This window comes from Solanum pennellii, chromosome 1, assembly GCF_001406875.1.
Source record: "Solanum pennellii chromosome 1, SPENNV200".
Taxonomy (NCBI): Eukaryota; Viridiplantae; Streptophyta; class Magnoliopsida; order Solanales; family Solanaceae; genus Solanum; species Solanum pennellii.
The window spans coordinates 85783270-85795489 of NC_028637.1; the positions used below are offsets into that span (position 1 = coordinate 85783270).

The window sequence follows — 12220 nt, forward strand, 5'->3', positions numbered from 1 at the left end:
CAAGTAAACACGCTACTTTGGAAACTAAAATTCTAGTCTAAGTAGTAATTAATAATTCTATCAAATCATGATTACCTCTACCAGTTGAAACCGCAATTAAGCATAGAAAAATAACCACCTTTAACCAATTTTTTCCGTCCATAACCTGTATAACAATGTCCAAAACAAAAAGCTCAGCTAAAAAAAATAACCTAAAAAAACACATAGAAATCAGGAGATAAAATTCAAACAACCGATCACCTGGAAACTTGAAGATGCTTAACTAGGAGCTCCGTTATCCTATTGAATTTTTTATTGTTCTTTGTGAGCACCGGCGACGGCGAGCAATGTCAACCGGCGATGAATGCAGAATTTATGGAAAAGGATAAAACGTAGAATGGAGAAGAGTCAAAGATTTTTGGCTTAAAAGAAGGTGAAATTGGGTTTGACTATGGATTAATACTTTCGTGACGGTACTGGACATCTACAGGTCACCGTGAGAAAACGCCGCCGTGCGGTGGCGTACATAGACCGATTGTGACTCCGATACGGAATTAGCGTCCAAATATTTCGTTTTATATTTTAAAATAATATTTAAAAAAATTACTTATAAATCGATTCATCCCATTATGTAATTTGGTGAGGTTGGTGGTTGTATACAAAAAAAAAAGTCTATGTAATCCCTCCTTTTAATCAAAAAAAAATTGTGTCGAGTTAAAATTGAAAAATAAATTTTTATTTTTTATTTGGAATTTATATTGAATTCAACTAGCTACAAAATAGATATTGTCTTATTTGAAAATAACGCTTTCAATAAACTTTTTTTTTATATTTAGAGATCTAATTCGAAATATCTGATTAAGAATGGTGCACTTTCAATCATGTGTCACAATCCATGTTGATAAAATGAGAAAATAAATTGGTAGGGCTAAAAGTAATTTGTTGTAAAATGGAACTCAATTATGATGTAGTGTTCCCCTAAGTAGGTTTTTTTTCTTCTTAAATTTTTTTGGAATATTAGAATATCCATTTTCAAACTCGTCACTGTTAATTTACACATCACTTATTGGATTATGCCAAATTTTCAAATTTTTGATCCTCTTTTAGCTACATTTGGTACTTATGTGTCCGCTGCACGTCAGTCAAATGGATTATGCCAAATTTTTAAATACTTGATCGTCTTTTAGTTAGAGGTATTAATGGTACGGTTATGTTGGTTGTTTTTTAAAAATTATATCATTATAATTTTTTGAGTTATTTTATAATATGTAATTAAAATTAGATTTTTTAAATCATTTCAATCATATGGTTTGTTTTTGGTATCATTCGGTTAAATTTTGGGGCGGGGGGTTATTTTTAATATATCAGCTCAAAGTATACTACTTTTAAAATATTTATTTCACAAATATATTTTTGATGAACACTTTAATTCTTCACCAAAAAGACAAAAATGTGAATATTTGTTGCCCTATTGTTTGATCTTTAAGTGTTTGCATAGAGGGGGGTTTACTTTTATATCAACTCAAAGTATACTACTATTAAAATATTTATTTCGCAAATATATTCTTAATAAATATTTTAATTCTTCACCAAAAAGTCAAAAATGTGACTATTTGTTGCCCTACCGTTTGATCTTTAAGTGTTTGCACAGATTTTGAGGTATTGTTTGATAGAGTATCTACTATAGTATCTTTTAGTTTTAAAACTAATTAAGTAAAGGTTAATTTAAATGCGAACAGCCAAAATCGTCTAGTCACGGAGGCCTAGGACTTGGATTATATTTATATTTGAAAAATATCATAAAATATATTTATATATTAAATTAACATAAAGTTAATATATAACATATATTTACATACATGAAAAGTTATTCGGTTCAGTTGGAATTTTTTCGGTTTTTTCATAAATTAAAAAGATCATCCCTATTGTTCGGGATGATTATACACTTAATAAAAGTCCAAGGTTTTATTGAAAAAATAACATAAATCGGTTCGATTAAGTTCAGTCGGTCAACTTTTCATATTCTTTTGACACCCCTATTTTTTAGCTACCATTTGGTATTCATTTGTTTGGTAGAAGGAAATGTTTTTCATAAATTAATTTCTAGTTTATCTTTTCGGTTGGTGAGTAAAAAAAACTTATATGTTTTTTAATGTTTGATTGGTTAATGAAAAATATTTTTTAGAAAATATCTTTTATTTTCTATTAGAGAGTTGAAAATATTTTTAAGAAAATAGTTTCTGATTTAAAAATCAATTCGAATACCTCACCCCAACATCTGAACTAGGACATGGTATTGGCGAACAATTCAAAATTTAGAATCTGACCCCGACTTTCGACCCGAAAATCAATCGTGACACACGACCCAACACTAACACTTGATACAGATATCCAACTCCAATGTAACAACCTGTATTATGTATATGTTAGTTCTATCCATGTGATACTTGACATAGCCTTATAGTATAGGTAAGGGATCATGTTTCTTATATGATTAGTGTTGGTTTAAACTAGCTCGAAAGATGATGTAACGTCTTGTACGTTTCAGCATGTGTATGCAAGTTAACTCTGACGAAAGTATTTGAACTAGAGATAGTAGCGTGGTAATTGAGCTTAAAGTTGAAAGTTAAGAGCTAAGTTGGAGAAAAAGAGCTTACTATTTAGAAAATGGAATAGAATAATTGAGTTGCTTGCTTGACTTAATTAAGCTAGTAGGTGACAGGTAGGTGCATCACCTACTTTGACTTATTGATCATTCCAAAGGACCAAGTAGGTGCATCACCTACTAAACTCTTTTTTTTACTATGTAACTGGGCCAAGTACTCTACCACCTACTTGCATTAATCTGGCCCAAGTGGAGTAGAAGAATAAGGGGAAAACGGGCCAAGGCCCAATAATCTTAAGTACAAAAGAAAGGCTCAAGTGAAAAGTCCAAATATGTGGATCACCTATTTGCATTAATTATGGCCCTGATTGACAAGAATAAATGATTAATTGATAGTAAGACCCAACAAGTGTTGAAGTACCCAAAGGCGTAAGTCAAAAGGCCAAGTAGGTGGGTCACCTACTTGACAATATATGGCCAAAATTGGAAAAAAGTCGACCATTACACCTTCCCTTTTAAAGGGATAAAGATCAGATCTTTTGTTCCATTTTAAACTTGCAAAATTTTCAGATTTCTTAAGTTTTTCTCTTGGTCTCTCTTGACTTCAACAGACAGTCCTAAAACACCTTACGTTTCTTGAGTATTGTCCATTTTTCAAGTAAAAATTTGAACGAGAGTTTCAGTTCTCGAAGTAGAAGTTTAGAGGACAAATTTTCAAAAGGAACAGATAGCTACGTTTACGAATTTACAGAATATTAATCATATATGATAAAGTCAATACTTTAATCTCTTTTTATTTACATGGATAAGATGTAAAAAACGATAACAAAAACAAAGTTAAATTAGAAGGAACTATATACACAAGCAACAGGACACAACTGGCACACTTTGACTAGCTCTATACATTTACCTTGAGTGGGAAACTCTGCTTTAGCTCTCCCAAATTTTGGAGAGTCAAATGGTAATCCAAATAATCTCTATAATGATTTCCCTTCCTCACTAGACTCTACATTCATTCTCAAAACAGAAGATATATTTCTGGAGAAGATGATATTTCCGTCGTTGTCTGTTGTGTGATACGATGCTAGACCATTACCCATCACAATTCTGCACCCCGCTGATACATCACATGATAATTTTACACCAAAATATCTCACATGATCCTCAACACTGTTGCCTTTCACCGACCTACAAAGATGTGATCAAAGTTATAAAGAGGCCAACAGATCTAGTAACATGCCAGTCGTTTATTACTATGAAGATAATTAGAGAGGAGTGTACCACCTTTAGGTGTCTCCAGTCTCAAAATGTTTCTAATCCAAAAATTGGTCTTTCTGGATCCTAAATTACCAGCAAGATGACAGATTATTTCGTTACAACATGGTTCAGCAGTAAAATTACCACTTCTCTTACCAAATACCAGTGTTTTATGGTTTCACTTTCTTGTTTGTTTATTAACAAGGAAAGTGAGAGAGACTCTATTCTTTTCTTTTTTGCATCATCACAATTATGTACGGCTGTGTTTCACATACCTCATACAGCTTTAGAAAGTTCTTGTTAGAATTTATTTTAATGTTTTGTTTTTTTCAAATTGCTTTCTTATTTGACAAATGGAAGTTGTATGATGTATCAGCATTTTCGCCATAATGCTTTATAAAATGGATCCATATGTGCCCTCAAACTTGTTATGATTTGCCATAAGCATTTTCCACTGTTTGCATTTGTAGTTTAACTTAATCTAACCGCATGAAAGCAATTTGAAGAAATCCAATGCAGCTGAGCACATGAAAGAGAAACTTTACCTGCTGCAAGAAGGATCCTCCCCAGAATTATCGCAGACCTTTTCAACTGTATAAACTAAACTTCCAAAGCCAAGATCATAAAGCCAGACCTGCAAGTTCAAAATCTCACAGTCAACATAATGCAACCACGAATCAAGACAGCAAGAGGCAGAGTCACTTGACTGTATCTAAACATAGTTTGAATGCTCACAATGAAAAAGACTTATTACCATGAGTCTTTATCATATATTCATATGTAACTTCTTAGTGCAGAAATTATAAAAAAATACAATTATAGTTCGAATGCTCACAATGAGAAAGACTTATTACCATGAGTCTATCATATATTCAAATGTAACTTCTTAGTGAAGAAATTACAAAAAAAATACAATTATTGACAACCTTCTTTTTTTTTTATAAATTCATAAAACACCATTTCAACATATCTCCGGTATTTAATATACTGTACAGATATAATCTCAGAGATGCAGAAAGTTGGTTAATAGAGAAAAATTCACAATTTAACATTACTGTGTAAATTTGAAATAGCTAAACAAATTTAAATTCTTGAGATTTGAATTTACGAATTAGCCTGCATTACTGAACTCAAGATATTCTATGTATAGAGATCATCATTCCTTACAACTAGACTTGTGCAGTTTAAAATCAAGCACTACAGGGTTTTGAGTTGAGGAACTTGCCTCTCTAGGGAAATGGCGATAAGTTTTGTGAGGGAAGTATTGATAGTAAGGGGGCAAATGAGGCACAATATCATGACGATTTGTAACACGAATTGTATTGGGGACCCGTTCTCTGTAGTAGGACACAAATGCAGCATTACCAATTCGTGGTTGTCCAAATGTCATAACCGAAACATTCTGGCATCCAAGATGCACCTGGAATAAGAAGATAGATCCATTAAGTGCGAGTTGGAGAATATTTCTTGCATCATATGGCAAATGTCCACAAGGATATGCAAGATCAGTCATATTTAAGATGTGACCTATATTTCTAAATGGCAAGTCAAAACATGTAAACAGTGATTTTTTGTAAAAAGAGTGGCGAGTCTTTAGTGCATACGGTGAGATCCAGGCCACAGAAAGCAGCCATAGCCCCTCCCATTGAGTGTCCAGTCACCATAATTGGAATATCTCCATAGAACTCTTTCGCACTTTTAACAGCAGTTAGCACTCCTGGACGCAATGACGTGTTATGATAAGCAGAATAAAATCCATGATGCACCTGGAAAGAGGAAGAGATGACTAATTTGCAGAAAAGAATGTTAAAAAACAAAATAGAAGCAGAAGAGGCTTGGCGTCAACACACACCATTGCATCTTCCATTCCTGGATAAGATATATCAAGCTGCTTCCAGTATAGATCTTCAATCCAATTCTGTAGGCTGTAACCAAAAAGTTAAAACTTGAACTTCATATCAAATATATGTTGAATCGTAGAGCCAAAGACCATATAGCTTATTTCCTATACAGTAATTTAGATAATGCATATTACATCACAACCGTGAGCAGATTGATCAGAGGTTATTAGATTTTAAACTTGGTCACCGTGAACATCAACAAACAAAAGACAATCTTAACATTTCACAGCTTAGACCTGAAGACAAGAAGTAACAGAATTCTGATTGAAGCAGCTTCAGCCACTCCTGGTTCACAAGTTATGAATCAACAGTCATAATATATTATGGTCAAGAGATTCAAATTCCTCAACAAAATTTTGAAACCAAAATCACAAGAAGTTATAGTACTCACTCCGACCCATATTAGTTGTCCATGTTACTGAAAAAAGTTATCCCAAATTACTTGTCAATTTACAAAACCAAGATTGAATTAATTAAATTTCTCATTTTGTCCTTACAATTAATTCTTGTTGAAAGTGTAAACAAGTTTGTAAAATTCCAAAAAAGGTTTCTTTAGGTTTCGTCGTAAACCAAATTTGTTATTTCAAATTACGTAAATCAATAATTCACTTCGCACTCAAAGATGGGGCATTTCCCATTTTATGGGAATTTCTGTACCAGAAAGAATGGTAACTCCAATTATAGCCACTTCGGGATGTAAAATATATCTCCTTTCACCATCCTCATAGTGTATGTGACTGGGGTAAATTAGTAAAATTACCCTTTCTTATTTACAATTTTTAAGGGGTGTGTAAAGGGGAAAGTGGACAAATATAGACAGAGGGAGTAACTATAAGTAGGCAAATACACAAGTACCTTGGTGCTTAGAAAATTCCATAATGGCTGAATCTTATTTTATAAGGGAAGATGTCTTGAAGCAAAGGGTGAGTCTTTCACTTGTGATGAAGCCGGAAGTGGAAGCCCAATGTCCAACATTGAAATTTTCTTATTCTATTAGTAGTAAATATCTTCAATAGAAAAATCCAGAAGAAACCTAGAAAACTGGGTGTTGTTTGGTTCATGCTTGCTTTTATGCAAACGGTTGTAACGACTCCTTTGTTCGTTTTGAGCATTAAAGCATTTTATTTCATAAAATACTTTTCGATAGATTCTAAATGAGTATGTTGGACTATTTGTAATTATATTTATGAAATTAGTGGGGTAATTTTAATTACTTATTTAGTTGATGGTTAAAGAAGATAAAATTAAAATTAGTAGTGGTCCATTTCTATAATAAGTTACATATAACATGTAGGGCAGTAATGCTCATGTGTTAAAATCAAATTGAGGACAAGGCTTATCTGAAGACGACATGAGGAGCCGCAAGCCTTGATCAAGGTAAAATTACGTTTTCAATTCTTAATGTTCGTCGGAATGCAATTTGTTAAGACAAAGGTATACATATGGAAAACATTAATTGTGTGATGGAAGGGAGGTTTGATTATTTAATTAGTAGGTTAGTATTTAGTGTGTATAGATTTCATATATATTTGTCGTACATGGCCATATGAGTGGCATCAAATTTCTATTGAGTTTCTGTTGAAATTTGTGTCAACAAATATATGCATATAATATTGATAAATGCCAAGGTGAATTAAGGTAAGGGTCATATTGTTATTATTATTATTATTATTGAATTTAGACGAGAGAGAGGAAAGCATGATGGTTTCTGTGATTTTCGAGTGAGTTCAATTTGTGTCTATTTATAATATTGTTGCATATAGAAATTAGTATTATAATATTATTTGGGTTAACAAAATTTAAGAAGAGAATTGACTGTTGGACTAATTTTTAGTTGGTATATATGATTGATTAGAGTTAAGGTTAGGAAGGTGTTGATTGGTTGAAGAATTTAAGTTGAATGGTGATTGGAAAGTTGAGTCAATCATTAATAACCAGCAACTGGGGTGTTGTTTGCAATTCATAATCAATTTGATTATGTACGTTAAAATGAAATTGGCTTCATGGTGTTGCTAGCCTGCCACTGGTTTCGTAACCAGTGGCCTAATTTTAATATTATAATTTTGTTATGATATAAGAAATCAAAGTTTGATATATTGAGATAGGTAATTAAATATTTGGTGTATTATACTATATGATTATTATTAAAATTGTGCTAAGTGGAGGAATTAAGACCTACTCTTAGGTTTGAATTTTAGGAAATTGATTATAAAGTTAGGTGAATTTTGGGTCTAGGCTAGACATAGAGTAATATGATGTCTGTAGACTCGTTAACTTACAAATATGCATATATATTTGATAGATTGGAAAGGTTCAGAAGCATTGAGGAAAGGAAAAGTATTGGAAAAGTAGCTTGCGTGACTCTGGTTCTTCGGTGGAGGTAGGTTATAGTTTATGCTATTTGATAGTAAACTCTTAATAGTGATTGATATGCATTGAATGATATTGTGAAGTTTTCTATGTACTTGATTGTGTGGTTGTGTGGCTTGGTTGTGTGTTTTGTGATTGGTCTGAAATCCTGAGACCGTGGAATTTATAATCTTGAACCCTCTCTATTGAAGTGATGCCTTGAATAAAGAAGGCTCAATGAAATATTATTAACGCATAGAAGAGTGGTGATATTAAATGATAAATTAATGATATTCTTGGATCGGAGTGTCACGTTCCGACACGGTATTTTTGGATCGGAGTGTCACGTTCCGACACGGTATTCTTGGATCGGAGTGTCACGTTCCGACAAGACAATATTAAAGGAAAAACATGTTGAATTAATGGAAGGTACTCAATCTCAAAGAACTCAACTCCCAAAATGGTTTGGTTTGGAGGCATGAGTCCTCATGTGTGATCTTGATATCATTGACTTATTACGAGCTTACTTTAATGTTGTTGATACTTGTTCATGTTGTTTGTTGTTTATCACATGTTAAGTGCTATAGTTGAGTTCATATTATTATTTACTGTATATTAGTTCCTATTTTAGGTTGGCCAATGATACCTACTCAGTACATGTTGCCCCCGTACTGAGTCCTACTTGTGTTTTTCTTTGTTTTCCTTTTATGAAATGCAGCGAGTGTACCTATGACTTCAGATTTCCCTCAGCTCTAGCCAGCCTCCCGAATATCAAGTTCCAGGGTGAGCTATTCATTCAAGCTCGTGTTGGATTCTTTCGGTCATGACATGATGTCCTATACTTTCGGACACATACCATTTTATTCATTTATTTTGGTGTCTTTGATATTCTTAGACTTAGTAATTGGAGATTAGATGTCCTTGTTGTGATGACTTTCAGGTTTTGGAAAACAATAGTTAATAAATTTTGAAGCTTCCGCAACATTTTGTTATTCGCAGCTGAATTATTGGTACATGTTGGGATTTAAATTTCTTGGTTCGTCCACCTAGGTAGTTAAGTGTGGATGTCACTCACGACTCGTTTTGGGTCGTGACAATTTGGCTTTTCCTCAACATGTACATATGATTTGGCTTGCTTAAACGAGCTTCAACAACTAAGTTATCCCTTCTAAACATCTTGCTAAAATGAGCTTCAACAGCTAAATTATCCTATCTTTTAGATAAAGCTTCTTCTGCTTTCTTTTTTGTTTTTCTTCAAGAAACAACTCTCAAAGGTGCAAAAGTGAGACATGACCTCAGGCATGACAAAAGTTGCAGATCTCATAGGCGTTTCCACTTCCCCTAAATGACTGCTACAGAAAACTAGGCTTTCCCTTGCCTCAGAAGATTTTTCAAGCACATTACACAATGATTAGGACTATTCAGGTTGAAAGAAGAGAAATTAAGAAAAAATGTTTACATGTCAAAACGATCAATTAAAACTCTTCAGCTTGTCAAATAAAAGCCAAAATCCAGTGGACAGCTAATTCTATCAATAGCATCTCTGCCTCTTTTGTTGCAACAAATTCAGCTGGAGAACATTAGTTAGTTATACACCCCCATTGGTGTAAGCATCCACAACATCGTAAAAGGTGGTTTAGATCCAGTTCTCGTTTTCAACATAACAAATTTTCATGGAATATCAATAGCCAACTTGGACCCAGACAGCTGGCCAGCAAAGTATGTATAAGTATAACTTTCTCTAATAATTTTACAACTTAACATGATTTTATCACCTCAGTCATGAGGTTCTTACTGACTTTCATTAGGTTCACAGGATTTAAAGAGTAGCATATCATTATTCGTTTCGAGAGAATGGTTTTCCCTCGAAGACCTAACGTAAATGACTATTTCACAAACTACAAATTTTGAAACCCCATAAATTAAATTTAATGTTGCACAATTATGATAATGAAGTAAGGGGCAGTGGACCAATGGTATCCAAACCTGCTTGCTTGAGTGCCTCTGAATGCAATAACAATGGCATTAAGATCCTGCGCCACACCTACATATGCCTGCAATGGGCAGTGGGTATTAGATCACATAGTAGCGGCTTAGTGTGTCTAATTAAGAGCAAGCTTACTTCTGCATAGTGTAATACACACCTGAAGGCATCGTTGCACATCAACAATGAGCTCTAGAATTTGAAATCCCTGCTCAAGGAAAAACCACAATATATCATTCAAAACAACTTAAAAATGAAGGCTTGAACAAACCAATCATATATGAAAACTACGTGTGATATTTATTTTTGGATCCTACAAGGTAACTATTATGATATTTTTATGAAGCTTTTTTTTAACATGAAGCGGTGTTATAAGATGATGATCCATATAGAATACCTTGGTTAAACCATTACATCTTGAGCAAGTCCAGGCAAATAATTCTGTCAAATCGGACACATAGACCTGCAAATGAAAGGGAACTTTTGGGTAACAGTCTAGTTGATATCAAATATAAGTGAACAATGTAAAGTAATTACTGCATTACAGGAGCAGCCTGAAGTGGCAAATGTCGACCATTAACTGCAAATAAGAAGTGCAGAAAAACAAAGGACAGGGGTTCCAGAAATATAGAAGTTAAAACTACATAAAAAGCATTTAATAATCTTAATAAAATACTTAATACAATTGTATTTCAAACTCAAGTGATGAAGCCTCCAAGATTCCAAATACAGAACATTTATAACCATTGTGGCCCCGAAACTACAACAGATCCAGAAAGAATTTGGAAAAATATATTAAAAAGGTATGAAGTTCTCAGAACTTACTGCTGAAGCATATTCCACTAATATGGTGGCAAGGGTGTGGTTGTAGATAGCTGCATGATGCTTGTTCTTGGCCTTCACTTTGAATTCTGCTGACAAAATAGTTGTAAGCCATCTAGAAATTTTGTTAACGGTGATCAACAAGAACAGTTTATGGCGACAATCACAAAGATCAGTTTGTAAACAGAAAAATAACTTCATAACATATATTAGTAAAATAACTTGGTGAAAAAAAAGTCTTGATCAGCTTGCACTAAGCAGAAACTAAGAGTTCAAACGTCTAAACATACAGCAGACCTATCAGTGTTTGCATAATCCACTTAACAGCTCCACCATGCCTACCTCAATCCTCCATCTCAAAAGTGTCCTAGTTTGAGTTTAACATAAGTGTTAAACTTTAACATGTTCAATATGAAATGAATCATATACCAATTTTTTTTTTGTTTTCTTAGGATACTTTAGAAAAATAGTTGTATAAATAAAGTTAACAGTAGTCCAGTTATAACTTTCCAGATACAAGAATTTCAATGTAAAAATATTCTGAAACATGCTAAATTTTTTGGATTGCAAAACCATCCAATAAAGCATACTATACATAGCATAGAGACAATTTTATCGTCTAGTTGAAATATGTTTGAAGTAAAGAAACTAGCCACATTAATGTCATAGCTAATCATCCAAGTAAACACGCTACTTTGGAAACTAAAATTCTAGTCTAAGTAGTAATTAATAATTCTATCAAATCATGATTACCTCTACCAGTTGAAACCGCAATTAAGCATAGAAAAATAACCACCTTTAACCAATTTTTTCCGTCCATAACCTGTATAACAATGTCCAAAACAAAAAGCTCAGCTAAAAAAAATAACCTAAAAAAACACATAGAAATCAGGAGATAAAATTCAAACAACCGATCACCTGGAAACTTGAAGATGCTTAACTAGGAGCTCCGTTATCCTATTGAATTTTTTATTGTTCTTTGTGAGCACCGGCGACGGCGAGCAATGTCAACCGGCGATGAATGCAGAATTTATGGAAAAGGATAAAACGTAGAATGGAGAAGAGTCAAAGATTTTTGGCTTAAAAGAAGGTGAAATTGGGTTTGACTATGGATTAATACTTTCGTGACGGTACTGGACATCTACAGGTCACCGTGAGAAAACGCCGCCGTGCGGTGGCGTACATAGACCGATTGTGACTCCGATACGGAATTAGCGTCCAAATATTTCGTTTTATATTTTAAAATAATATTTAAAAAAATTACTTATAAATCGATTCATCCCATTATGTAATTTGGTGAGGTTGGTGGTTGTATACAAAAAA

General features: G+C 33.3%; 2 protein-coding genes across 6 annotated transcripts in view; both read right to left on the reverse strand.

The window, feature by feature from the left end:
* Positions 1-570, reverse strand: part of LOC107008350 (lipase-like) — a 12836-nt gene extending 12266 nt beyond the window's left edge. For 4 of the 5 annotated variants that reach the window (XM_027913919.1, XM_027913917.1, XM_027913920.1 and 1 more), the window contains exons 1-2: positions 241-570; positions 76-145 (exon numbers count right to left, since the gene is read on the reverse strand). Coding sequence is in view for 1 of the 5 variants with exons in the window: in XM_015207346.2 (XP_015062832.1) it covers positions 76-142 (67 nt within the window). In the remaining 4 variants the exon portion in view is untranslated. The remainder of the gene's footprint in view (positions 1-75; positions 146-240) is intronic. The other variant, XM_015207346.2, reaches the window with a different exon arrangement.
* Positions 571-3320: 2750 nt separating this feature from the next.
* On the reverse strand, positions 3321-12145 carry LOC107024168 (lipase-like). Its single transcript, XM_015225115.2, has 11 exons — positions 11816-12145; positions 11651-11720; positions 10901-10986; positions 10473-10538; positions 10236-10283; positions 10078-10145; positions 5694-5766; positions 5446-5607; positions 5067-5261; positions 4387-4475; positions 3321-3772 (listed from the first exon to the last, which is right to left on the reverse strand). Exons 2-11 carry the CDS (start codon positions 11715-11717, stop codon positions 3562-3564), a joined length of 1065 nt encoding a protein of 354 aa, XP_015080601.1. The 5' UTR covers positions 11718-11720; positions 11816-12145; the 3' UTR covers positions 3321-3561.
* Between the last annotated feature and the right edge of the window lie 75 nt (positions 12146-12220).